The sequence below is a fragment of the Neophocaena asiaeorientalis genome, unplaced genomic scaffold (assembly GCF_003031525.2).
Source record: "Neophocaena asiaeorientalis asiaeorientalis breed wild unplaced genomic scaffold, Neophocaena_asiaeorientalis_V1.1 scaffold39, whole genome shotgun sequence".
Classification (NCBI taxonomy): Eukaryota; Metazoa; Chordata; class Mammalia; order Artiodactyla; family Phocoenidae; genus Neophocaena; species Neophocaena asiaeorientalis.
In genome coordinates, this window is record NW_020175670.1 from 3,920,821 (window position 1) to 3,945,551 (window position 24,731).

General features: G+C 41.0%; 2 protein-coding genes across 6 annotated transcripts in view; one reads left to right on the forward strand and one right to left on the reverse strand.

Moving 5' to 3' along the window:
* The window catches only part of GRXCR1 (glutaredoxin and cysteine rich domain containing 1), a 313,061-nt gene extending 308,412 nt beyond the window's left edge, over window positions 1–4,649 (reverse strand). For 3 of the 4 annotated variants that reach the window (XR_003001318.1, XR_003001317.1, XR_003001319.1), the window contains exons 1-2: window positions 4,340–4,649; window positions 3,454–3,524 (exon numbers count right to left, since the gene is read on the reverse strand). The gene's annotated coding sequence lies outside the window, so the exon portion shown is untranslated. The remainder of the gene's footprint in view (window positions 1–3,453; window positions 3,525–4,339) is intronic. The other variant, XR_003001320.1, reaches the window with a different exon arrangement.
* Window positions 4,650–4,991: 342 nt separating this feature from the next.
* The window catches only part of ATP8A1 (ATPase phospholipid transporting 8A1), a 235,545-nt gene continuing 215,805 nt past the window's right edge, over window positions 4,992–24,731 (forward strand). For both annotated transcript variants that reach the window (XM_024731618.1, XM_024731619.1), the window contains exon 1: window positions 4,992–5,326. In XM_024731618.1, coding sequence (XP_024587386.1) covers window positions 5,278–5,326 — 49 coding nt within the window. In that variant the 5' untranslated portion in view covers window positions 4,992–5,277. The remainder of the gene's footprint in view (window positions 5,327–24,731) is intronic.

Consider the following 24,731-nt stretch of genomic DNA (forward strand, 5'->3'; position numbering starts at 1 on the left):
TCTTTTTGCCCCTACACAATGCTTCAGTGAATATCTTTGCACACACATCTCTGTGTTATATGGGTTTTGTTACAGTGAGTCCAGCAAGAACAAGCTACTCCAATCAGTCTATTGTTTTAAAAATTCGATCATTTGATTTTAACAAAAGCCAATATGGTATTCAGAAGCTTCTTCTGGTATCAAGTACTTCATAGCAAATATGTTCTATTATTTCATGACAAAGTAATATATTCCAGTATACATGCTTATGAAGGGTAAAACTTATTATCTATTCAAATAAAATACTATCTATTCTTTGACTTATTTCCAGTCTGCAATCTTAAGGAACCAGATCATTCACAGTACACTCATTTTTCAGTTCATTCATTCATTCAACAAATATTTATTGATCCTGTGCCATTTGACACATACTGTTCTTAACGTTAGACAAATTGTAATAAATAAGACAACAGAGCAAGACCTATTTATCATAAACAGGTAAACCAACAAACAAGAAAACTTCAGAGATAAGTGCTATGAGAAAAACAGACTAAGGCAATGTGGTGGTGGCTAGCATTGGGGAAGTGGGGCAATATCAGCTGGGGTGGGCTGGGATAATCTGAGCCCAATGACCAAATAAGGGGTAAAAGGAGATGAGCCCGAGAGGCAGGCAAGGGCAAGATCAGAAAGGGTTTGGGCTTCAATCCAGGTGCCGCCAGAAGCCACTGAAGTCCTAAGAAATGACATAAACTCACATTGACTCATCCTAAAATAATAAACTCATTTGTGTTTTTAAATAATAACAACTATGAATGGGCGACAAAAGTAAAAGCAGGGCGATCAGTTAGGAGGCTACTGCAGGTGAACGATGATGGGGGCCTGTACAAGGTAGAGGTGGAGATGAAATGTGGATAGAAGTAAGACATATTTTTAAAACTGAGCCTAAAGAACTTGCTGGTGCACCGGAGCGGGGTGCATGTAAACGATGGTGACAGAAAAAGAGCAATCAAGATGGGAAGACTTGGGAAAAATGCCTTACAAGCCCAACAGCATAATAATATCTTAACCATACCATAATGATGTCATAATAATCTCTTAACCATAACAGTATCTTCACCATCCATTGAATCAATATACCAACCACACACCAAAGGTAATAAGCATCTTTTCTTACAATAACCAGGTAGCTTTGCGACTAGGTAGAATTTACGTTATATCTTAACCTCAATTTTAAACTAAAAGATATAATTATCTAAACTTTAAGATTAATTTACCCCATTATTTTGTGCTTTTGCAAAAGAATTTAGAATGTAGTTGCCAGCATTATCCAGCATCTGTATTCTATAGTCATATAGTATTCAACTTTGCATTCCTCCTTCTCAATCAGAAGCAGGGTTCTCAAGTACATCTCCAACTACCTTCAGGATGTAAGTTCCCAAAGCACTCCTGGATATATCATAAATTAGTAAATTAGTGAGCATGCCTCTGTCACCTAGTTAACTATGAGTTCCTCCCAAGAAGGACCAATTCTTAATTCTCGGTGTCCCCAACAACAACAAACTCAAGGCAACATCACGTAATTAGTAAGTGAAAACCCACCAAGACAGGAATATGCTCAACATCTCTTTGACTTGCTGGACTTGATAATTTTTGGGGCTCACACCTCTAGAGACAATTTTTTAAACAGCTTTATTAAGATATAATTCACATAACATACGATTCCCACATTTTAAGTGTACAGATGAACATATCTACGAAACGTACTCACAGATATAGAGAACAGACAGAGGCGTGGTTGCCAAGGGGGAGGGGGTCGGGGGGAGAGATGGATTGGGAGTTTAGGGTTACCAGATGTAAGCTATTATATATAGAATGGATAAACAGCAAGGTCCTACTGTATAGCACAGGGAACTATATTCAATACCCTGTGATAAATCATAATGGAAAAGAATACGAAAAAAATATATATATGCATAACTGAGTCACTTTGTTGTACAGCAGAAATTAATACAACATTGTAAATCAAATATACTTCAATAAAATTAGAAAAAATAAAAATAAAGTGCACAGATTTTCAGTGAGGTCCCTGCAGTCCAATTGGTCTCTTGGTTCTCCCCAACCATATATAGTCTTCTATCATTCCATTTCCTTAACCATTCATTAAAAAATCATAATCGAGCGCTTAACTATATGCCAAGCATTCCTACCTGGAACGATGTTTCCTTTTCACTTCTACCGACTTAACCCCTACTTCAAAACCTAGCTCAAGTATGTTGATCACTCAGCTCTTGGAATCTCCCCTTCTCTCAATGCTTCTAGTGTTGCTGCTGGCCTATTTGGCATTAAGTGTCAGCCATCTTGTTACACTGCTGGTTACTTTAACAAATGCATTGTCTTTGTAACTTAGCGTTCTGGCTGGGCACTTCACACATGTTATGCATTCAGTGGATACTTTGTGGAGGATAAAACCTGGCCCTTGGAAAAGTTATTCTTGAATAACCCGCTTCCTTCTAAGTCCATCAACAGTTCAGTCGCAGGACCTGAATGTTTTTAAACGATCTTGCTGACATCTGAGTTGTATTACAGGTTCTGTGACAAGGTCATGTTGCTGGCCCCAGAGTTCCCTGCCAGGGGCTAGCACACTGTACAATGGAAGCTGAGGAGATCTGAGAGGACTTTGAAATCAAGCACATGCAGATTAGTACAACATTCAACTTCAATCAGGGTTCTGAACCAATAAAAACATGTGTGCTTTCTAACAATCAGAAATGAATGGTTTTTCAGAAATGAGTTGGGGGGGGTGAGATAGGGAGGGTGGGAGGGAGATGCAAGAGGGAGGGATTATGGGGATATATGTATACGTATAGCTGATTCACTTTGTTATACAGCAGAAACTAACACAACATTGTAAAGCAATTATACTCCAATAAAGATGTTAAAAAACAAAACTGGGGAAAACAAAACAAACAAACAAGACAGAAATGAGTTAGGTAGGATACTCTTGCCATTATGGATAAAGTGATAGCATAACTTGGGAAAGGACATACAGTGAGCTATGGACTATATCATGAAATGTTCGCCTCTGTATGAAAGACTCTTGTCATTTTCTGTATGAATGATGTATGTTGTCAACTTTGCCCATGGGTTGTTAATGGGAAACACACAGACACACAGACATATATAAAATAGATTGATCTATAGAAAACAGAGGTAATCTCTGGAACTCCAGTTAATTACTATCTGTAAATAAGCAGAATTGAACTTCGTTTCAGGGTCCATAGGAATTACAAAGGTGATTGCTTATTAATCAAACACTGGTATGCTGCTGTGCACTGATTTTGAATAAAAGCTGGTTCTGGCTTTATATAAAATTCTATCTAAAACGTTAATCACAAAAGCACTGCATTTTTCTCTGGTTTCTGTTCACTAACTTTTAGAGCTGATTTTTTAAAACTATTTCCTTGTTGTACTTACCCTTTTAATTTTTTTCAGATGCATGTTCATCAAGCCAGAGGGAGTCTGCTTTATACAAGGAGATCCTGGATCTGGAAAGGAATAAAAAGGGCCAGTGATGACTGTCCTGAAAAGGCTGTGTGTTCATTTCTTACTTTTAGAAGACCATACTTGTAAATCAAGACCATCACTGAAATAAACACCTTTGAGTCCTGCTCTACCCTGCAATGTTTCATGAATGCTGGAAATACATTTTCTTTGTTCTAATCCCAGCCTCTGAATCAGAGCCAAGCAGAGTGGGTTCTTCATAAATATGTACTGAGCACCTGACTCAGAATTAATGTAGGGCAGGGCTCTGATTAGCAAACGCTACCTGCAGGAGACAGAGGAAACACCACAAATGGAGATAAGATGCTATCAGCAGGTTTTATTTTTTCATGAGGCTTGGGAATAATCACTTATCTCTCTGTTCAAACCTTTCCAGATCTCTCCCTTCAGGACCTGAAAGAAGTTCACAATAAACGCCTCCACCTAAAGCCCTCTTCCACCGAGTGCTGGAGGAAGAGCACAAGATGAGAGAAGCAGCAAATTGTTTCCAACTCAATTTATTCCTTTCTCGCCATTTCAGCGGCTCGCCACGATCTATTCAATATATAAAACCTTACAGCCTAACTTAAAGATGAAATCAACAATAAATAAAAACTACCGTACTTGTTCTGATAACTTGTTAGCATAGATCTCCTTATACAAAATAAAAGGTAACGAAGTTACCCTTATTTGTAGGATATGGGGCAAACTAAAATTTAATGTATTTACGGACTTTATACTAGGCTCCCTCTCCCCTTTTCAGGTAAAACTACTGCTCCCAACTTCCTGCATGTTTGACTAAACGCAAAATTTGAAGCACCTGGGCCAATAGTTGACTTTACTGCAAGTCCAGAGCTTTGTCAGTCTGCAGAACACGCACTAGCTGAATGCACCCGGCCACCCGCAGGCCGGCCCCAGACGCACATGAGCACCATGGGCAGGAGGAGCCACCAGCGCCCGAGGACCCCGGCCTCAGAACCTGTTGCTCGTGGACCAGGCGCGACTCAGGTCGCGAGGGCTGTTGGCGGTGCATGGAGGATAGAATTGCATCCGGAGGTGGCCAACACGCAGTGCCTTTCCGCAGCTCCAAGCCCTTGACGCCCCAGGCCCTTTCACCGCTCTCCAGCCCACTCAGACCCAACCCCACTTCCGCACCACGGGCGACTCCATTGTTATTAAAACTAGAGGGTGGCGGGAGAGGATTTGCAAGGATGCAGGAGCCACAGTACCCCTTCCTCTCTGGCCAAGCCTTGGAAGAAGCAGAAAAGCATTGAGAAAAGACAGGAAGAGCCGAAGCCACGGGGAGGGACGAGGGCGCCTGTGGTGGAAGAGGCCGGCATCTGCCTCTCCCCACTCAGGGATGGTACGGTCCAAAGCAGGGCGGGGCGCAGGAGGCTCTCCGGAGTCTCTCCCCGCCCCTCTCCCGCCTTCCCCGCAGCGCTGCAGTTGTGCGAGTGAGTGGGCGTCCTGAGGATCCCTGCCCGGACGCAGACGCCGAAGCTCCGCCCCTTGCCTCGCCGCTCCCTCCGTGGCTGCAGGCAGAGCTCGCTCAGCTCTGCGGACGCCGCCGCCTTCATTACCTCCTCCTTCTCCCGCCGGTGTGCGAGGGCCTCGCCCGGCAGCGGCACTGCCCTGGGTGGGCAACTGGGCCCGCGCGGCTGCTGAGCGCTCGGCGCGGGGAAGCCAGATCCTCCGTCCGCGCGGCGCCGTGACAGGTGCAGAGTCTGGTCTGAAGAGCCACCTGCGGCGGCCGCCGCGATGTCCACCATGCGGAGGACCGTGTCGGAGATCCGCTCCCGCGCGGAGGGTGAGTAGCTGCCGCAGCACGAAGCTGGGTGCGGAGCGCGCGCGGGGGCGGCTCGGGGCCAGCCGAGGGTCAGGCGGTGTGAGAGAGAGAGAGAGAGGGAGAGAGAGAGAGTGTGAGTGTGTGTGTGTTTGCGAACCCTTCTCCCTGCGCCGCCATCGGTGCAGACCCCTTTCCAGCTGCAGAGCCCCGAAATTGGTGTCCTCGGAGGGATCCCCAAGGCTCGCTTTACACGGCAGCGTGACTGTTGGGTCTCTGCGCTCTCGCCCTGCCCACCTCCCTCCCCACTAGTGCACAAACCACTCTGTCTCCAGTCTGCTTCTCCATTCTAGGGAGCACAGCTCCAGCCAGCCGCCCACCTTTTTGCAGCCCCCATATCACGGCTCCCCGGGAACTGAATCTGCCTTTCCCAGGTTGCAGGATCCTTTGATCCACAGCCCCTCGCCTCTCCGAGCGGGAGGAGCCTTAATTGGGCTTGGGCGCTCAGCCGGTGCTGTGCATTACAGTTTCTGCAGTTCCGCCTCCTGCAGCGGAGTCTCACCCAGCTCCCGCCTGAGGTTTTGTTTTTCCCTTTACCTGATACCTGCCTTTTGGCCAGCTGAGCGGACTTTTTAGCAAGGTGGAAGCTGTTTTCTTTGCTCCACCCAGGGCCAGATGTTGAATGGCTACACTTGTGAGCAATGAGCAACAGATGCTCGAGGGTAAAGGCCAGTAAGCTTTTGGAGGGCCTAGGCTGTCTTCATCCTCTGATGAGCCCTCAGCATCCGGCCTAGCGTGTGGCAGTCAGTTGGTAAATATGTTTTCATTTTGTTCATAGCGAAGCCAAAACAGTGCATATCTGGAGCTTTGTTTTATTTTTCTGTCACATAAACCCATACTTGAATCCTATAAAGGGTGGCTCATGTTCTCACAACATCACTGATGTCCATCCTTCACCCCCGCCCCCTCCCCCCTTTAATGTTTGGCAAGTGGTAAAGTGCTTTTAGGAAAAAAGATACAGATTTTAGGAGAATTGGATTATAGGGGTTTGAGACAGGCCATTTTATTACTTTTCCTCTTCAGAGCCCCCATGTTAAAAAATGGGGGCTCTGAGCTCTAGTAACTATGATTTTTGGATTACAGCACTTAGGAAGTACTCAGTGAAACTGCTCTGGGGAGAAGGCCACACAAGAGTCAAAACTAACCTGTATCCTACTTAGGGATTTAGTACATTCTTATTGTCATTTGTAATATAATGAGAAAATATACAGGGCACCTTATAGATGCACATTGAATAAATGATAGTGCTGTCTTTAAATGCACACAGTAAAAATGTGTACATTCGTTTTTTACACTTCTGAGTGAAGTGCATTTTCTTTTTTTTCTTATTTATTTCTTCCAGTTTTATGGAGCTATATTTGACATATGGCACTGTATAAGTTTAAGGTGTACAGCATAATGATTTGACTTACATACATCATGAAATGATCACCACAGTGAATTTAGTGAACATTCATCAACTCATATAGATACAAAACTAAAGAAACAGAAAACAATTTCCTTGTGATGAGAACTCTTGGGATTTACTTTCTTAACAAATTTTATATATAACATACAACTTTCATATATAAACAATTATATTTATCATGTTGTACATTACATCCCTAGTACTTATTTATCTTATAACTGGAAGTTTATACCTTTTGACTGCCTTCATCTGATTTCCCCTCCCCCCATACTCCACCTCTGATAACCCCCAATCTGATCTCTTTTTCTATGAGTTGGTTGGTTGGTTTGTTTTTGAAGTATAATTGACCTACAATAGTATGTTAATTTCTGTTACACAACATAGTGATTTGATATTTCTATGCATTTCAAAATGATCACCACAATGTCTGGTTACCATCTGTCACCATGCAAAGATATTGCATAATTATTGACTATATTCCCCACACTGTATATTTCATACCCATGACTCATATTTTGCACCTGAAAGTTTGTACCTTTTAATCTTCCTCACCTGTGTCTCTACCCCCCACTCCAGTTCCCACTGGCAACCACCTGTTTGTGTATTTATGATGCTGTTTCTGTTATGTTTGTTCACTTGTTTTATAGATTCCACATAGAAATGAAATCATTCAGCATTTGTCTTTTTCTGACTTAATTCACTTGGCATAATACCGTCTAGGTCCATCCATGTTGTCGCAAATGGCAAGATTTCATTCTTTTTTATGGCTGAGTAATATTCCATTATATGTATACATACACACACACACTGCATCTTCTTTATTCATTCATCTACTGATGGCACTTAGGTTGCTTCCTAATCTTGGCTATTATAAATAATGCTGCAATGAACATAGTGATACATATATTTTTCTAATTAGTGTTTTTGTTTTCTTTGGATAAATACCCAGGAGTGAAATTGCTGGATCATATGATAGCTCTATATTTAATTTTTTGAGGAACCTCCACACTGTTTACCATAGTGGCTGTACTAGATTACATTTCCACCAACAATTCATGAGGGTTCCCTTTTCTCTGCATCCTCACTAGCACTTGTTGTTTGTTGTCTTTTTGACAATAGTGAATGAATTTTTAATCATCATTTGAGTGAGCCATTCAGGTAATGAAAATATAGTGGTAATACCGGGATTGTTCTTTCAAATAATAGCAGTTGATGGATTCTATATCATGGGAGATGGGAAAAGAGAAAGGACCAGAAAATAACGTAAAACCTATGCCATATGAGAGGATTTCATTAAGTACTGAGAGGCTACAGTATTGTTTTTGATTGGCATGTATATTTTTCAAAGCATTTTTACAAAGATTACCTTATAGGACCTTACAGTGCTCCTGGAGATTGGTGAAGATGGTCCCATCTGATAGTTGAGGAAACTGTGGCCCAAGTGGCTGAGGTGCGTGTCAAAGGTCAAGTAGCTAGTTCAGTGACACGTTTGAATTAACAGCTTTGGAAAACAGTGACTGATTCTTATTTAATCTTTGTATTCCCTGTGCATCCAGGACAGTGTCAGGGGCATAGTGGCGCTTGGTGAATGACCCTTACCCCCCGTGTTGGTTGGTTCAGTTTATTATGTGCTCAGCATTTTGCTCTGGACTGTGGTGAGGACAGAATCAATAATGACCCTGTGGGCTGGCGATGTGGCTCATTGCCTGCCCTGCCCACACTTTTCTTTCCTAAGGAATAGTCTCTTTTGACAGCTCCTGCTGCCTAAAGGCCTTGTTCTGAACAGCAGCGTCCTTGGCTTCAGTTGGTTGGACCACGACAGGCTCCTGACCCAAGAGCAGAGAATGCATAGGTGGCTCAAACACTTCAAAGCTTGTGTTTTGGCTCAGAAAGATGCTTTGTGGTGATCACCTCTCCCATGGGAAGAGTTAAGCTTAGAGGCTTAGAGTGAAGGTTGAAGCAGAAAGGGGCAGAGGAGAATAGGCTGGTAGAGGAGAGAATGGCTGGCTGTAATAGGTTGTGCAAATGCTGCTAGTATGAGGAAACAAACTGCGTGAAGAGAGGAAGATAGGAGAGAAAATGAACTGGATGGAGAGAATGAGGCAGAGAGACACATGCTGAGAGAGGGTGGCCAGTCCCTGGAGCACCTCCCTCCTGACTCTTTTAGTCCCAGTTCCCAAGTAGCCTTAGAACAGGCCCTTTTTTTCCTTGAAGTGACTTGAATGGGCTTCTGTTCCCTGCATTCAGATTGGCCGGATGCATGGCTGTTCTGTGTGCAAGCTATTTATAACCAAATTGAGGGGAAAGAACTTCCATGAAATAAGGAATAAACAGTCTGGGACTTCCCTGGTGGTGCAGTGATTAAGAATCCGCCTGCCAACGCAGGGGACATGGGTTTGAGCCCTGGTCCAGGAAGATCCCACATGCTGTGGAGCAACTAAGCCCGTGCGCCACAACCACTGAGCCTGCACTGTAGAGCCCGTGCTCCGCAATGAGAGAAGCCACCGCAATGAGAAGGCCGCGCATCACAATGAAGAGTAGCCCCCACTCACCACAACTAGAGAAAGCCCGTGCACAGCAACAAAGACCCAACGCAGCCAAAAATAAATAAATATATATTTTTTTTTTAAAAAAAGAAATAAATAGTCTAACAGGGGATGTTATTAATTAAACAGCGTGCCTGCTATGGGTAACAAAGAGCTGTGGCAGATCAGACATAAGAACACGAGGTCTGCTGAGCAAACATTCCATTGAGAAATGATTTGAAATGAGTGCTCATGCAGTGCTTTTCAAACTTTAAGATGCCCACAAATCACCTGGGGATCTTGTTAGATGCAGCTTCTAAATGGGTAGGGCTGGAGTTGCATTTCTGACAAGCTCACGGGTAATGCTGGGTGATGCTGGCCTGCAGGTCACAGTCTGAGTACCAAGCTTCCAAGATAATGCCATCTATTTCAGTAGTCAGGAGGGCATTGAGGGTAGAGAGTAACCAATTGAAAAAGCAGTGAACATGACCGTGGCTCATTTGAGAGTTCTTAAAGAAACTGGCCAGGAACAAAGGGAAACTTGGAAGGAATAGGATGTAAATTTGGATAAGTAAATACTTCTAGATTACGGAGCATTTTAAATGCCAAGATGAGTCATTCGGATTTTGAATCAAATATCTGAAAAGCAGGATCTTAGAGTTCATCTAATTCAATTCTCATGCAAGCATGAGGCCAATGTATAATACTTCTAACAGGGCCAGTTAGGAGCCAAATCATTATAGGGGAGTGACATCCCCAAACAGTGTCTTAGAGAGATAAGCCTGGAAGTATGTTGGATGGTTTGGAGGAAATGACACTGTAAATACACTCTGTTGTTTTTAAAAAAAAATCTAAAAATGACAAAGGCCAGGATTAGTATTGGAGTGGAGCAGTGACACTGGGAAGGGAGGAATTAGAGATATTTCTCAGTAGATCATTAACGTGTTCAACAGATATCTGTTGAACTCCTGCAAGTACCATTCCAGGTACTTGAGATACATCAGTGAACAAACAATAGAAAAAGCCCTGCCCTGGAAGTGCTATCATTCTAGTGAGGCAAGAGACAAAGAAAACACAAAAAATTAACAAATTATAGATTTTGTTATGTGGTAAGTGCTGTGGGAAAAATAAAGAAAAGGTAAGATACATAAGGTTCATGGATGAATTGCAAGTTTAAATAGGTTGGTTAGGCTAGCCTTCATTGAAAAGTTGAGGTGGAGGAGGTGAAAGAAGCCTGGTGGGAATCTGGGGAAAGAATGTTCCAGACAGGCCCCAAGACAGTAGAGAGGAGTGTTAAAGGAACAGGGAGGGGGAGAAGAGTAGGAAATGAGGTGACAAAGGTCACATCATAGGACATAATGATATAGTGAATATACCACAGGAGATTCTGAAGCAGTAATTTCAAATTTTAATGTTTACAAGATCCCAGGTATCCCATTAAAACTGCGGTTTCTTGGGCTGCCTCATGACGATTCTGTTGAGTAGATCTGCCATGGGACTGCATTCTTAATGAGCTGCCCAGAATATTCTGGTGCAAGTGAAACATTTTCAGGAACTGTGCTTTATAGTCTTGAACCTGATTGATTGGGAAGATCTATTAAAAGATAAGGAAATTGAGAAAGAGGGTCAGTACAGTACGAGAAGATATACATTCAAATTTTGAAGTGATTGGGGGACATCCAAATGGACATGTTTTGAGGATACTTTGAAATTCGGAGGTTAGATATGGATAAAATCAAATGGGAATCTCAAGTTCAGAGATAATAGTTGAAACCCTGTTAGTAGATAAATTTGCCAGAACGCAAGACTAGATAAAGCAGAAGGCTAAGAATTACAGGTCTCTTCACTTTCTACTCCAGCTAAATCAAATAAGTCTCTGAATTCAGCATTAGGAATCCTAGAAACAGAACTGAATCATTTGCGTACCTTACAGCCATAGGAAAGTTTACACAAAATAGAATTTTTCTCAGTCTTGTAAAACTAACATGAAGACAGTCCAGGGGAGCTATGTCTACTACACGTCTCTGAATTCAGCATTAGGAATCCTAGAAACAGGGACTGAAATAACAGTTTACACAAAATAGAATTTTTCTCAGTCTTGTAAAACTAACATGAAGACAGTCCAGGGGAGCTATGTCTACTACATAAAGTCATAAGGGACATGGGCTCCTTACGTCTTTCTGCCTCATCATCCTGAGTATATAACTTCCATAAAGTCATAACCTGGTTACTGGGTTCCAGCCATTGTGTAGGAGTCCCAGATAGGAAGAAAAAGGAAGGGTGTGAGACCAAAGGGTTTTCTTCAAAGTACCGCACAAAGGCTAATGCTTATTTTGCATTGGCTCCCTTCTGCAAGGGAAGCTGGGAAATGGAGTTTTCTATCTGACACATTACTCAGTGTTTTATTCCTAGAAGAAAAAGGGAAAATGGTTATTGAGTTGGCAACTGACAGGTACCGTCACCATCAGATTGTCAAAGGCTCTTGCTTGAATAAAAGAGGTGTTCTAGAGCTCATAATTTACAAAATAAGGACCATTATTTGAAACTAAGGAAATGCACACAAAAAAACCACATACCTATCCAATGGTTTGCATTTTCTTCTGTTGAATATTATGCTAAAATGTAAGACATTCATTTGATTATGTAAAACATGTGCTAAGTGATAAATCTAGGAATCGTCCTACGGACTGTTTTCCTAGCCTGGTCTGTGTAAATGGCACCTTTAAAACGTTTGTAATTATAAAGAATACTACATTTCCTTTACTTAAAAGATAACAAAAGGAGCATGGAGATGATTTCTGCAAGAATTGTTAAAAGGAAACCTTTAGAAGGCTGTTTCATTTGTCCAAGTAAAAGATGACTAAGATCCTTTGTTCCTTTAGCAAGCATGTATTATGCATCTGCTGTGTGCCAGCTAATTGAATGGTGGGACAAAAAGGTGTGGTGAATGAAGGATGCCCCAAAGTAACCATGGAAATGAGTTAAAAGATTTACAACTGACATGACACCCTTTCACAGAGAGGGTGTGTGAACATAGTGATGCTTCATGTGATCAATATTTGAGAATTCCCAATACATGTAATTTTGCTTAGTGTAATCCTGGAGATAATAAGTGTGGCAGAACTGAATTATTTTAGGTTTTCTAGTCTATAGTGCATCATTCTTTTTTTTTTCATTATTATCATTTCAAAACAATGAGAACTGAATCATTTGCATACCTTACAGCCATAGGAAAGTTTGCAGAGATCAGAGTGTACTTTTGAAGTTCATGAAATATTTGCCACCTGGGTCTCTATTCACATAGTTTCACTAGAATGTGAGTAAAGGCAACAGTTTCATTCTTTTTTGTGTGTGTGTGGTACGCGGGCCTCTCACTGTTGTGGCCTCTCCCATTGCGGAGCACAGGCTCCAGGCGCGCAGGCTCAGCGGCCATGGCTCACGAGCCCAGCCGCTCTGCGGCCTGTGGGATCTTCTCGGACCGGGGCACGAACCAGAATCCCCTGCATCGGCAGGCGGACTCTCAACCACTGCGCCACCAGGGAAGCCCAACAGTTTCATTCTTTACTCCTCACTGGAACCCACATCCTTCAGTTCTCTTATCCTCTGGGTAGTAAGCTCCCTAAAGGCAGAGATTTTTGTCTGTTTTGTTTACTGATATACTGAGGACATTGCCTGGGGCATAGTAGGAGCTCAGATATTGGTTGACTTAAATGAATTTTATGACCTAGAGATGAGATGACCTACAGATGCGTTATAATCAGACCTACTTGATATCCTCCTACCGGAACCTGAGTACCACAAAGGGAGCGATTCTTTTGTGATCTGTTCACTGCTGTATTCTCTGCATTTAAAGCTTTGCCTGCCATATAGTCGCCCTCCATGTTTGTCAGATGAACAGATAACTGTTTGTTTTTAATAGAAGAGCTTAAATTTGTTCTCTTGATTGTAGAAGTAACACCTGCCCATTGAAGAAAACTCACGTGGCAAAAAGGTGTCAAGAGGACAGTAAAAATCACCCCAAACTATGCCATCCAAATACAATCATTTAATATATATGTTAACATTTAATCCATTCCAACTATTTTCCAGGAGAGGAGAAATATATTTATTTGTTAAGAAAAATCAGATCAGACTCCACATTACTTTTAAACTTTTTTTCCCACTTAGTATTTCATGGACATCCTTGCCTGTCAAATATAGTTTATGTAAACTCCACAAAGGATGGGATTTTTAATTTTATTTTTCCTAATTTTATTGAAATATAATTGATACATAATCATATTAGTTTAAGGTGTACAACATGATTTGATATTTGTATATACAGTATTTCAAAATGATTACCACAATAAGATTAGTTAATATTCATCACCTCACATAGTTACAGCTGTCTTTCCTAGTGATAAGAACTTTTAAAATCTACTCTCTTAGCAACTTCAAATATACAATACAGTCTTGTTAACCGTAGTCACCATGCTGTGCATTACATCTTCAGAACTTATTTATCTTATAACTGGAAGTTTGTATTGTACTTTTGACCACCTTCTCCCATGGGAAGGAATTTTTTTGTCTACCGTCACTACTCATATCCTCAGTGCCTAGAGCACTGCCTGGCACTTAGTAGGGCCTCAGTAGTTATTTGTTGAATGCATGGATCATGAATTTTATGGCAGATTAGCATTATACATGTTATTGTATAATAATTTACTAAGGAATCCTCTGTGGGTGGGTATTTAGGTCCTTTAAAGGACCTAATTGAATAAGCACCTTTATACATTGTTGTACACTTTTCTGATTATTTCTTTGTGAAAATCTTTGAGAAAAGGGATTTCTGGGACAAAAGTATGTACCTTTTTTTTATAATGAGGGCAAAAAAAATGCAAGAAAGATTATTCAAGTTTACAGCCTCACTGAAAATGAACAAGAGTGCCTATTCCTTTACCCCTTCACCACCGGATAGTCTTCTTTATCCTTATGAATATGCGATGCAAAAAAAAAGAAAAAAAAAACTCTTTAAGTTTACATTGCTGTACTTATAAGGTTGAATGCATTTTGATTAGTTTAATAATTATTTCTATTTTTTTCTGAATTGTTTATTCATTGTACATTCCTTTATGAAGATTATCTTGTATTGAATTTTAAGAGCTTATCATATGTTAAAGACATTAACTCTTTTCTCTGTTCATAGTTTATCTTTTAACTTTTTTTTGGTATTTTCTCATGTATATAGTTACTTTCTTTTTTTTTTTTTTTGGTGGTACACGGACCTCTCACTGTTGTGGCCTCTCCCGTTGCGGAGCACAGGCTCCGGACGCACAGGCTCAGCGGCCATGGCTCTTGGGCCCAGCCGCTCCGAGGCATATGCGATCTTCCCAGACAGGGGCACTAACCCGTGTCCCCTGCATCGGCAGGCGGACTCTCAACCACTGTGCCACCAGGGAAGCCCCATAGTTACTTTTCATAAAGTATAGTCTTTCAGTTTCTTTCTTAAAATTTCTGGTTTAGTGTCATATTTCTCGTGTCAAGATAATGATAATTTTTCATTTATATTTTCTTCTTCTAGTACTTTTAGGTTTCACTTTAAACAGTTACATGTGTAATTCCTGTGGGATTTATCTTGTTATGGTTGTGAGGTAGGGGTCTAATTTTATTTTTTCTCAATTATCTGACATGATAATCATATATTTTATAATCTATTTGCCCCTCACTGGTTTGAGGTGTTTCTTTTATGTGCTAAATTTACATATATAGTTGAGTCAGTCGCTGGACTGGAGTCAGTATCTCCCTCCCCTTTTCTCTACCTTTCCTCTCTATTTCGGTCTGCTTTGGCTCCTAGTATCAAATTCCTTTATTGCAATTAATAAAAATTGTCCTCATAACTGTCCTATCACTGCTCTTTCCTCTAATTTTGGGGGGCTGTTTTCATGCTTATTTTTTCCATTTAAACCAATGAGTGCATCATTGAATAAAGTAAATGTGTTGGGATATTTATTGGTATCACATTAATTTTATAAATTTATATTGAGAGACTTGACATCTTTCGTATACTAACTTGTTTAAGCTTAGTTTTTTTCTCCATTTATTGGTTTTTCTTTTACGTGCTGGGGAGAGTTTTTTTAAATAAATCCTGTGCATTTTAATGATTTATTCCTAGACGATTTATATTTTATGAAGATATTGTGAATGGCGTCCTTTCTAAAATTATATGTTCTTGTGACTGTTAGCACATGTAAGGTGGAAGCTGTTGATTTTGAAACTGACCATCAGTCTGAATTCTTTTATTTTAAATAGTTTTTCAGTTAATTTTCATCTCTGTAGGTTTTAAAATTATATATCATAAAGCAAAGTATTTTTAAACAAGGTTTTCAATTAATTAGACTTACCAGGTATATTTTGGTTACACTACTTTTTTCAGCGAGGTTTGTTTATTTTTATGTGCTGAAGTTTTGTGGACTCGGGTTCCAACTTACTACCTCTAAGGTTTCACGTAGCCCTTACATAATAGCCAAGATATTGCTCTTTTTTATCCTTTTTGCTAGGGTTAGGGGTCAGAATTTAGACCAGCTGGGATTTAATGAATTGTTCTGTAAAATCTACTTATTATCAAATTGGCATTCATGCCTTAGATCAGCACTGAGAGAAATAAAATGTGAGCCATAAGCACTAGACACATATGTACTTTTAAATATTCTCTAGCTACATTGTAAAAATAGGTGAAATTAATTTTAATAATATATTTTCTTTAACTTAATATATCCAGAATACAATTTCATCATGTTACTGATACAAAAATTAATAATGCAGTAGTTTGCATTCTTCTCTTTTTGTACTGTTTTCTAAATCTGCTGTATATTTTATATTTACAATACATCTCACTTTACACTAGTCCCATTTCACATGCCCACTTGACACATGTGGCTAGCGGCTGCTTACTGGACAGCACAGCTGTAGATTATACCTCTAGCTTGGGCTTACATGTAAGGATTTACTAGAGTTTTTTAGACTATAACATTTTATAATGGAAATGAGGCTCAAAGTAAGCTTATTAAAAGTACATGTGTAGATATACTTCTCTCTTAAGTAGAGATTTAAGCCTTTAACTTACTTCTTTCCAACAGAAGACCTTCTCCAGTGTTCTCATAATACCTCACAAAATGTGTTAGTGCTTAGATAATACTGCTTTTGACCCAGCCCTCATGGCAATTTAGAGGTTTTATGTAAGTTCATTGTGGCATCTTTTGAAGCCTGTTGTTTTGGTCCAATTCGTTTTAAACAGATTTGATAAAACCATTCTGCCCTACCTTCCTATTAGTTTTCATTTAAATGTTAACATAAAATGTGTGTACATAGGATAGTAACTTCGGGTACTATGCTTTTATATACATCATTGCCATCAATTTTGTTAATCTAAGAGGACTGAAGAACTTGGCTTCATGGGCCATTGACACATTCAATGGGCAAAGGGAAGTAGTTGTTTTGAATTGAGCCTCTGTTGTTTTGCTTAAGCCATCTTTGAAGATGACTTATCTTGATCCATTTGGGGTTGTACTTCATGGGACTGGGTTAGTCAGGTGACAATTTAGGCGGAGACTGTTGCCAAGAAAGCCAAAGGCAATCTAGGCTCTGGACCAGGAAACCAGTTCAGTGAGCCAGACCTAATTATAATACAAGATTGGCCTTCATGAGTAAAGCAAGCAAACTGGTTTGCAGGGGTGAATCAGAAAGATCGTTTGTTCTGACACCAGTTTAGAATAGTTGAGCTTCTGTAATTGGTTTAGGTCACTGTGGCTAACTCTGGTCTTAAAGCCAACTTGGTTTAGAAGAAATCTCCCTCTAGCATCTGCAGCCCATCTTTTCCCCTTTTCCCTCCCTCACCCCCATGTAGAGTTAGCCCTGCCCCAGCCCTGAAAACCTTAGCAGTAGGAGACTCTTAAGGAGCTATGACTTAGCAGTTTAAGGATTGTGACTTGAACCACGCTGTCACCATTTCCGTGACTCTGAGTGCTTGTTACAGCAACTTAGAGCTCCGGAACTGGGGGCCCTGCCTTGCTCTGCGAGAAGAGACCCTGGTCCCTGATGCTAGCCTGGACTCCAGGGCTCTGCACTTGTGAGGAGTTTCAGTGCCAAACCAGGCTGCCAAGAGCTCTGAGTATCATTTGCTTTCACTTTCCCCGTTGTTGCCCTTGGCCAGCTCCTCTGGACATGCTCATTGCCCCATGTTGGAGTTCTTTGGTTCTGAGTGCACCATTTTGGTTCTGAGTCCATGACCATTTTTCCTGGATCCCTTGCTCTGCTGCCATATTGTCATCCTGATGGCTGTGACTCGTTGACCCTTTCAAGCCCATTCTCGTCTGTCTCACTCTACTTTTAAAATCAGACCATGTCCTATCCCTGACCAAAGAAATGAAACAGATCTCCCTCTATAGATTTTACCCAAATTTGATGTGCTGTTTTATATCTTAAGCTTAAGTTGGATTTAGTCCACCATTAATGCCAGAATGGTGTGATGAATGTTCTCAAGTGGACTCACTCTACTTTCATAACTTTTTTTTCCCCCACATTTGTGAGTCAGGGTTAGAGAAATGACGTGAGGAAGAATGACTCTGCCATCTTTAATGCAGAGTGTGTCCACTGTGGTCAGGGCAGTGGAAGGCTTGTGTGATGTGGATAGTTTTATAGTCATGTGTACATCAGTGGTGTTCAACCCTGGCTACACAGTGAATCAAATGAGAATTGTCTAAGCAGTACTGATGCCTGGACCCATCCCAGACCAATGGAATCAGTCAGTCTGGTCCATTGGGCATATGGACCAAGCATTGATATTGTATCTTCCAGGTAATTCTGATGTGCAGTAGTGTGGAAAAACACTGGTGTAGATCCTTGAATTTCCTTGTTTGCAGAGAGGAGAAGGAATAGATTGTATAAAGTCATGTGGATTGCCAGCCAAGAAACCAAGAGCGTATGGATATTTTTTTGGTAGATTTTTTGTCTATTGCCGAGTTACTTAATGGGTCTAATTACACTTCTCTAAATTTCCCCTCAGAAATGATAAAGTTCATACGTTGATACTCAGTTATTCAGTTTTGAAGACTTTAAAATTCTGAATTAAACATTCAGTTCAGTACAACCAAATGAAGAGTAAACACGTTCAGTTTATTTTTAGCTGGTGCTGTATCTACTCTGGGAGTTTGATGAATATGAGCCTCTCTGCAGTGTCTTTTCTAGATTTTGCTAACCTACCTACTTTTGTAATCTCTTTACACATCCTATATTTGTAGCCTACGTATGTATAGTTATTTACACCTGGAAGAAATACCTTAACAACTTGGTAGAAGTCTCTGAAACTTCTGTGGCTACGTTATTTTCAAGGGGTTTATTTTCTTTAGTTTACAATTATTAATTTATCTCATCATGATGTTGATAGGTCTTTTACGGGTTAATGTACAGAAAACAAAAACTTACCATGAGCCCCAAATTAGCCAGTGTGATTTCTCTGTGTCCTCATGGATAGGTGCTGGGTCTGCCTTAGGTTGTGATGACTATTTCAAACTTTGAGGAGTAGAAAACAAGCTCCACGGTCCTTTAGATCAAGTGTGTTGTGTCCAAACCTTGTGGGATTGTTTCTTTATTTTATATTCTTTTCTATCTTTATCATTTCTGCATTTAGACTTTACTTCTTTAGGTGATAATGTTACTTGTACTCTACAGATGGACATCTTTTTTAGAAAGCCAGGATTTGATTGGGGGAGGGCGTTGGAGTTCTGAATCACTGGCTTAGTTTAGCCCCAGATGGCGGCTTATTCCTGTGTTTTTGTTAAAAGTTCAGTGAAACAATCATTACATGAGTTGGCCTTTTGTTGACTTCCAAGTGAATATAATTAGCAAAGAAGGAAGAAGGCCCTCTTAATTTCCCCAGGTACCCAGCTGAATCCCCCTTGATCTTATTAAGTGACTTTCTCTGTGGAATTTATCCTTATGGTTGGTGAGTGAACTATTTTTCTATGGTTTAATTTTAACTAAGTCTGAATATGTATCAAGGTCTTCAGTCTGAATTAATAGTTTTCTTTGTAAGATTTCAGACATTCTTCCATATACTCAGCTGGAATTGTCTTTCTTTTTAAATTCTACTGACACAAGCTAATAGAATCACCATCTTTACTGTTTATACTTCATGTGTCTTTAGTCTATTTGGTACCAGACTATATGATATAGTAGCCACTTAAAGAGTAGAGTACATTTGTAGTGTGACACAGTAACAAAACTTGAGACTATAACTCACTTAATGCTGTCCCACTTTCCTCAGTATCTTAAGCTACTGCCCTGTAAATAATTGACCAGAGAGAAAATGAAATAAGGCACTTGGGACTACCAATAGGCCTGGAGTGATATCTGACTTTTGGGTCTTCTGAGCTGTGTGGCCTTCGGCAAGTCACATAACCTCTCTAAGACTCCTGTTTTCCTTTTCCAAAATAGTAGTAATATCTACCCATAAATCATCTGCCTGTTGACTACAGAGTAGACCAAGCCTGGAATCTTCTGAGGGGCTTTAAACTAGCTGATCCTTGGGTTCCGCCCCTAGAGATTCTAATTTTATCTTGGGGGTAGAAGTTGAAACAAAGAAAGATGATAGTGACTTGGACTACTGGGTATCAATGGAGGTGATTAGATGTGGTCAGATTCAGGATATATCAGTAGTTTGAAGGTAGATCTAATAGGTTTACTGATGGATAGGATGTGGAGTGTTAAAGAAGTGGAGAATGACTAAAGTTTTGGGCCCTGAGCCCAAAACGATGGCACCATTTACTAAGATAGGAAACACTGGGACAAAGGACTGAAAACCTCCTTGCATCTTAGAAAAGAGCGAGCAGATCCATATGTGCCAAAATATGTTGGTTTACGTACACTTTTTTTATTCTTTTGGAAAGAGTATTAGGAATTTATCCTAAATTCCATCTACTTCTTCCATCTTCTTTTCTCTTAGTATTCTTTAGAAATTCAGTAAACATAGCTATTAGTGTCTTAACCTGTTCCTCATTTCTATGGATTTTAGACAGCTAAGAACTGTATGGATTAATGTTTGGGATTGATCATTCTATTGCTGGGGCTCTTCATTCCATAATCAGAGTTGATGCTAACAGTCTTTATGTCATCATTGTGTTCTTTTGACTCTTGAGGTGCTCCACACTGCAGGGACATCTTTCAGAGGGGAAAATGAAAGCACTTGCTATAAAGTAGATGCTAAGAAAATGTTACTTGAATTTGCACCTGGTGTGTGACTGGGAATAAGATCAAGCTGTTCAGATTTTGGAAGCTGAGCTTTTAACATGCTGGCGTGGTCTTGAAATCTCTGGAGTTTTCTTATTATCATGTACAGGCCCATTGCACGTTGCTCAGCAGTGGCCACAGATACCCCAGCAGATCTAAGGGTCTGATTTCATGTTTGTGGTTAGTGGTGGTAGCTTGTGGTGGCACAAGCACTGCATTACGAGGCTCTTTCTGCACTGGGTGGTTTTTATTTATGGTGTCAGAAGGTTCTTGAAGCAGCTGTGCAATCCGTCCTCTCATCGTTCTTGTTCTACCTGTGAATTGGGTAGGGCTGATGGCAGTTGCACGCATGTGTAGGTGTCATTGCTTTAATGTCAACCAGCGCTGTGCTGGGTCTTTGAAGCCTTTGCAGCCCACCCGCTGTCATTCACACATCCTGGTATAATCTGCTGAGTGGAGGCTTCGGTCTCCTTTTTGAGCCACATCCTGACAAACTGAAGGTAGCTGTGCCTTCCTTGCTTTTGTGCCGGTGACTCCTGTTTCTCTGAGCCTGTCTTGCCTAACCAGTCTTGGTGGGTTCTTTAATACTGCCCCCACGGTGCTTATGACACACGAGCCATCCCAGAGCCACGCCTGCTCTCAGGGTCATGTTGGGGCGTGGTGGAGTTCTCCAGTGCTCCTTTAGGGGTGTCCTGTTTTTCTAGCCGGGTTCCTGGACTTGTTGGATGCTTCACATGCCAGATTGTGACACTGCTTGTCATCAGTAGGCAGAGGAAAGTGTCACCTCTTTCCTGATCCTGGGTAGTGTCTGGTTCTATAGAGTAAAAAGCTGTTCTTGCTGGCTCGTGAGTGATTCATGTTGCTGTGTGTGCTGCACTGGCTTCTCCAAAACCACAAACTAGCAGGTAGGCTTTAGCTTCTTCACTGAGTGTTTTTGACACTTGAGACAATGTTTTTAAAAAGGTGAGTTTTTTTTTCTCTCTTGCAACATCACAATGGAGGTAAGCATGTGGCCCATCAAACGCCACTGACTCATTCTGAGAACAATACAGCAGCAAAACGATGTTACTTGGATGCTTCTGCTTCTTTTGATAAAAGGAGGACTAGTCTTGGAACCAGTCATTTTTATGTTATAAAATGCATCAATAGCTCTAAAAATAAAAGTTGTAATAATTCAGGTAACTGCACAGTTGTTTCTTATTATTTTTTCCAGTATGTTTCAAGAGCTGGCTTATTCGGAACTATAATTCAGTTATATCTTCCTATGAATGCGTTGCTAGTGAAGTTAGTGGAGTTACTACCCTGCAAGCATTTTTATCCACTAATTCAATAATTCTTTTTTTTTCCATATACAAAGTGACTAAAGCTTGCTTGTGCCTTGGCACTATATTAGTGGTTCTCTGATGACCTCATAACTGTCTTTAAAAAAGAATCTTTTTAGGAAGATGGCATCATGGAACTCTAGACTTGGAGGGAACTGTGTACGCAGTCCCTGGTACAGCCCTCTCCAACTGGTTATCCAGCTCCTGATCGAGATCTGAGACGGGAATCACGCCCCCTTGTAAAACAGCCCTTTCCATTCTCACACGGATCTAATTCTTAGCAAGTTCTTTCTTGCTAAGAAAGCAATAAAGGTGGGGCCGCCTGCTGATGCAGGGGACACGGGTTCATGTCCCGGTCCGGGAAGATCCCACATGCCGCAGAGCGGCTGGGCCCGTGAGCCATGGCTGCTGAGCCTGCGCGTCCAGAGCCTGTGCTCCGCAACGGGAGAGGCCCGCATACCGCAAAAAAAAAAAGAAAGAAAGAAAGAAAGCAATAAAGGTGATAAAACCATTTGTTTTCTACACCTCTTGCTGGGCCAAATGTCCCCATATTATATTTGCACAGTTGATTTTTATAGGCCTTAGTATAGGATCTTCAATTTATTGAACCTCTCAAAACCTTCCTGAATTGATTCGTTTATGTCATCTGCACATTTATTAATCGTGCCATGTATGTCCTTATCTTATTCTATCATTGGGACCCAGGCAGTCTGGCTCCAGATCGCTCAGGAAGTTATGCATCTACTTTCACTATCCAGGGATCCCTTGGATCATAACAGAGCCTCGTGAGACTCAATCTTTGGGGTCTCTCACTCTGCCTGGTATTACCCTGGTTTGTTCTCTGTATATCTACTCCATTCTCTTCATACCTTCACCATACACGTGGATTCATTGTGGGGTGCCGCGACCTGCCTCTAGCCTAACTCTCCAGGCTCAGTCTGGTCCCTGCTCAGTGCCGAGTCTGCCTGCTTGCGTCTCTGGACCACAAGTCCACTTTCTCAGAAAGAAGTCCAGTTGGCACTGCTGGTCAGGTGCACCTGTTGATCATGACTCCCAGGGCCAGGGAACTAGGCCAGGAGAGGGGAGGAGGGGCAGGAGCCAGGGGTGACCCAGACTAGACTGCTTCAGAAGGGCTTGTGGGAAGGGGGAACCAAAGGAAAGCTCCAGTATGCGTCCCCTTGTGGATGTTTGTCAACCAGTTGTGAATCCACATTGTTACCTAATCATGGGATCCAGTGTCTCCGTTTTTTAAGAACAGGGTGAGTCTAACCTTGTTGAAGTTCAGAATGCTAAGGATCTGGCCAATAACATTATTGTTCAGGTTTAGGTTAATGTAAAGGACCTTTTTTATAGGGGAAAAATTCCTTTTACTCTCTTGGGTATGAGAAACACCACTTTAAAAACAACGAACCCCTACTCAATGTTAACTGAATTCTCAACACAAAAGGGAAATGTTCCTTTTAACTTTTGAATTATTTTCAGAAATTAACCTTAAATCCTTTAGAAGCTGTGGATCTCATTATATAAATATGTGAACTCTGAAAGCATGTCTCTAGACTGCCCTTTTCATGAACAGTAGTTTATAATGTACAGGATCCATCTACTTTCCTTTTTAGAACATTGGGACCTTTCTCATTCACCATGGTTCTTCTGTGGTTAGTGACAGTTCACTTAATTCTTCTGCAAGTTCTCATGGTTCTATAGATTTTTAAATGCTATACATGTGTGTATACACACACACGCTACAAGATATGAATCTATTTAGAACATCTAGGTGCTACCTTGTCTTTTTTCTTTTTAAAATAATTCCCTACCTTCTCTTTTGCTTTAGTTCCTCCAGCTATTTGTTCCAACCGTCCTAGTTTTAGGATTATCCTTGATGGAGAATGAAGTGAAGCCGGAGAAGTAGGGGTTGAGGAGTTCTGCTTTTTATTGTCCGTTAACATTCCACCATCTATTGCAGGCAGCGGACTTATCCCATCAATTCCTTGTATTCCAAATGGAAGGAAGAAAACACCTCTGTAATCTCTAACATTTTTTAAAACACCTTTCCTCCATTTTCAGATGTCTGTACATCTGTTATTATTGGCTATTAAACGTGTAAGCCTATTTCCAACCTTTCCCATGATCTTTTTATCTGCTTTTCCTTGTTCAAGGACTTCTTGTGCTGCAACAATGGTCTCTTTGACCACACTTCCGTTTTCCCCCTAGACAGGACCTTTCACAGTTAGTCACCATGTTACTTCAGACAGCCTTCCGGACTTCTTTCCGCCCCTTTTGGGTCTTGATGCTAACTTGAAATACATCCTCTTGAAATCTAGAACACATGTCTGGCTTAGCCTGGTATTTCCCTCTTTGACTGCCAAAAGCTCTTTGGTACAGTTATGTTTTCTACTAGCTTTATCACTTCTGCGTTGATTAGAATCCAGTCCATAGTTAGCAATTCCTCATCTTGTTTCCTGTACCTTCTCAAGAGGTGAATTTGCTGCCAAGACAAGTAAATGATGCTTTTAGCTAATTGAGCCTTCTAGGAGATGCCTGATGGACGTCTGGTGGTCGAAACCCCTCACTTGCTAGTGCAGTCTGTTTCTATGCCAATGTTTTATCTGTATTGGGAACATACCACTTCTGCTGACTGACCAAAGAATCTATGGGTTATCCCCAAGGGGATATCATTATATTCCTTTTATCTTTCATTGTTCTGCTTCCTTTTCCTGTTAAGCATGATTTGGCATTCATAAGTGTTTTCTTTATTATTTGCAGTAACTCAGCATGCCCGAGATGATTATTTTTCTAGGTTAGTATCCAAAGCTGGCAGCAGAAGAAATTGAGTGCTTACTGTGTGTGAGGCC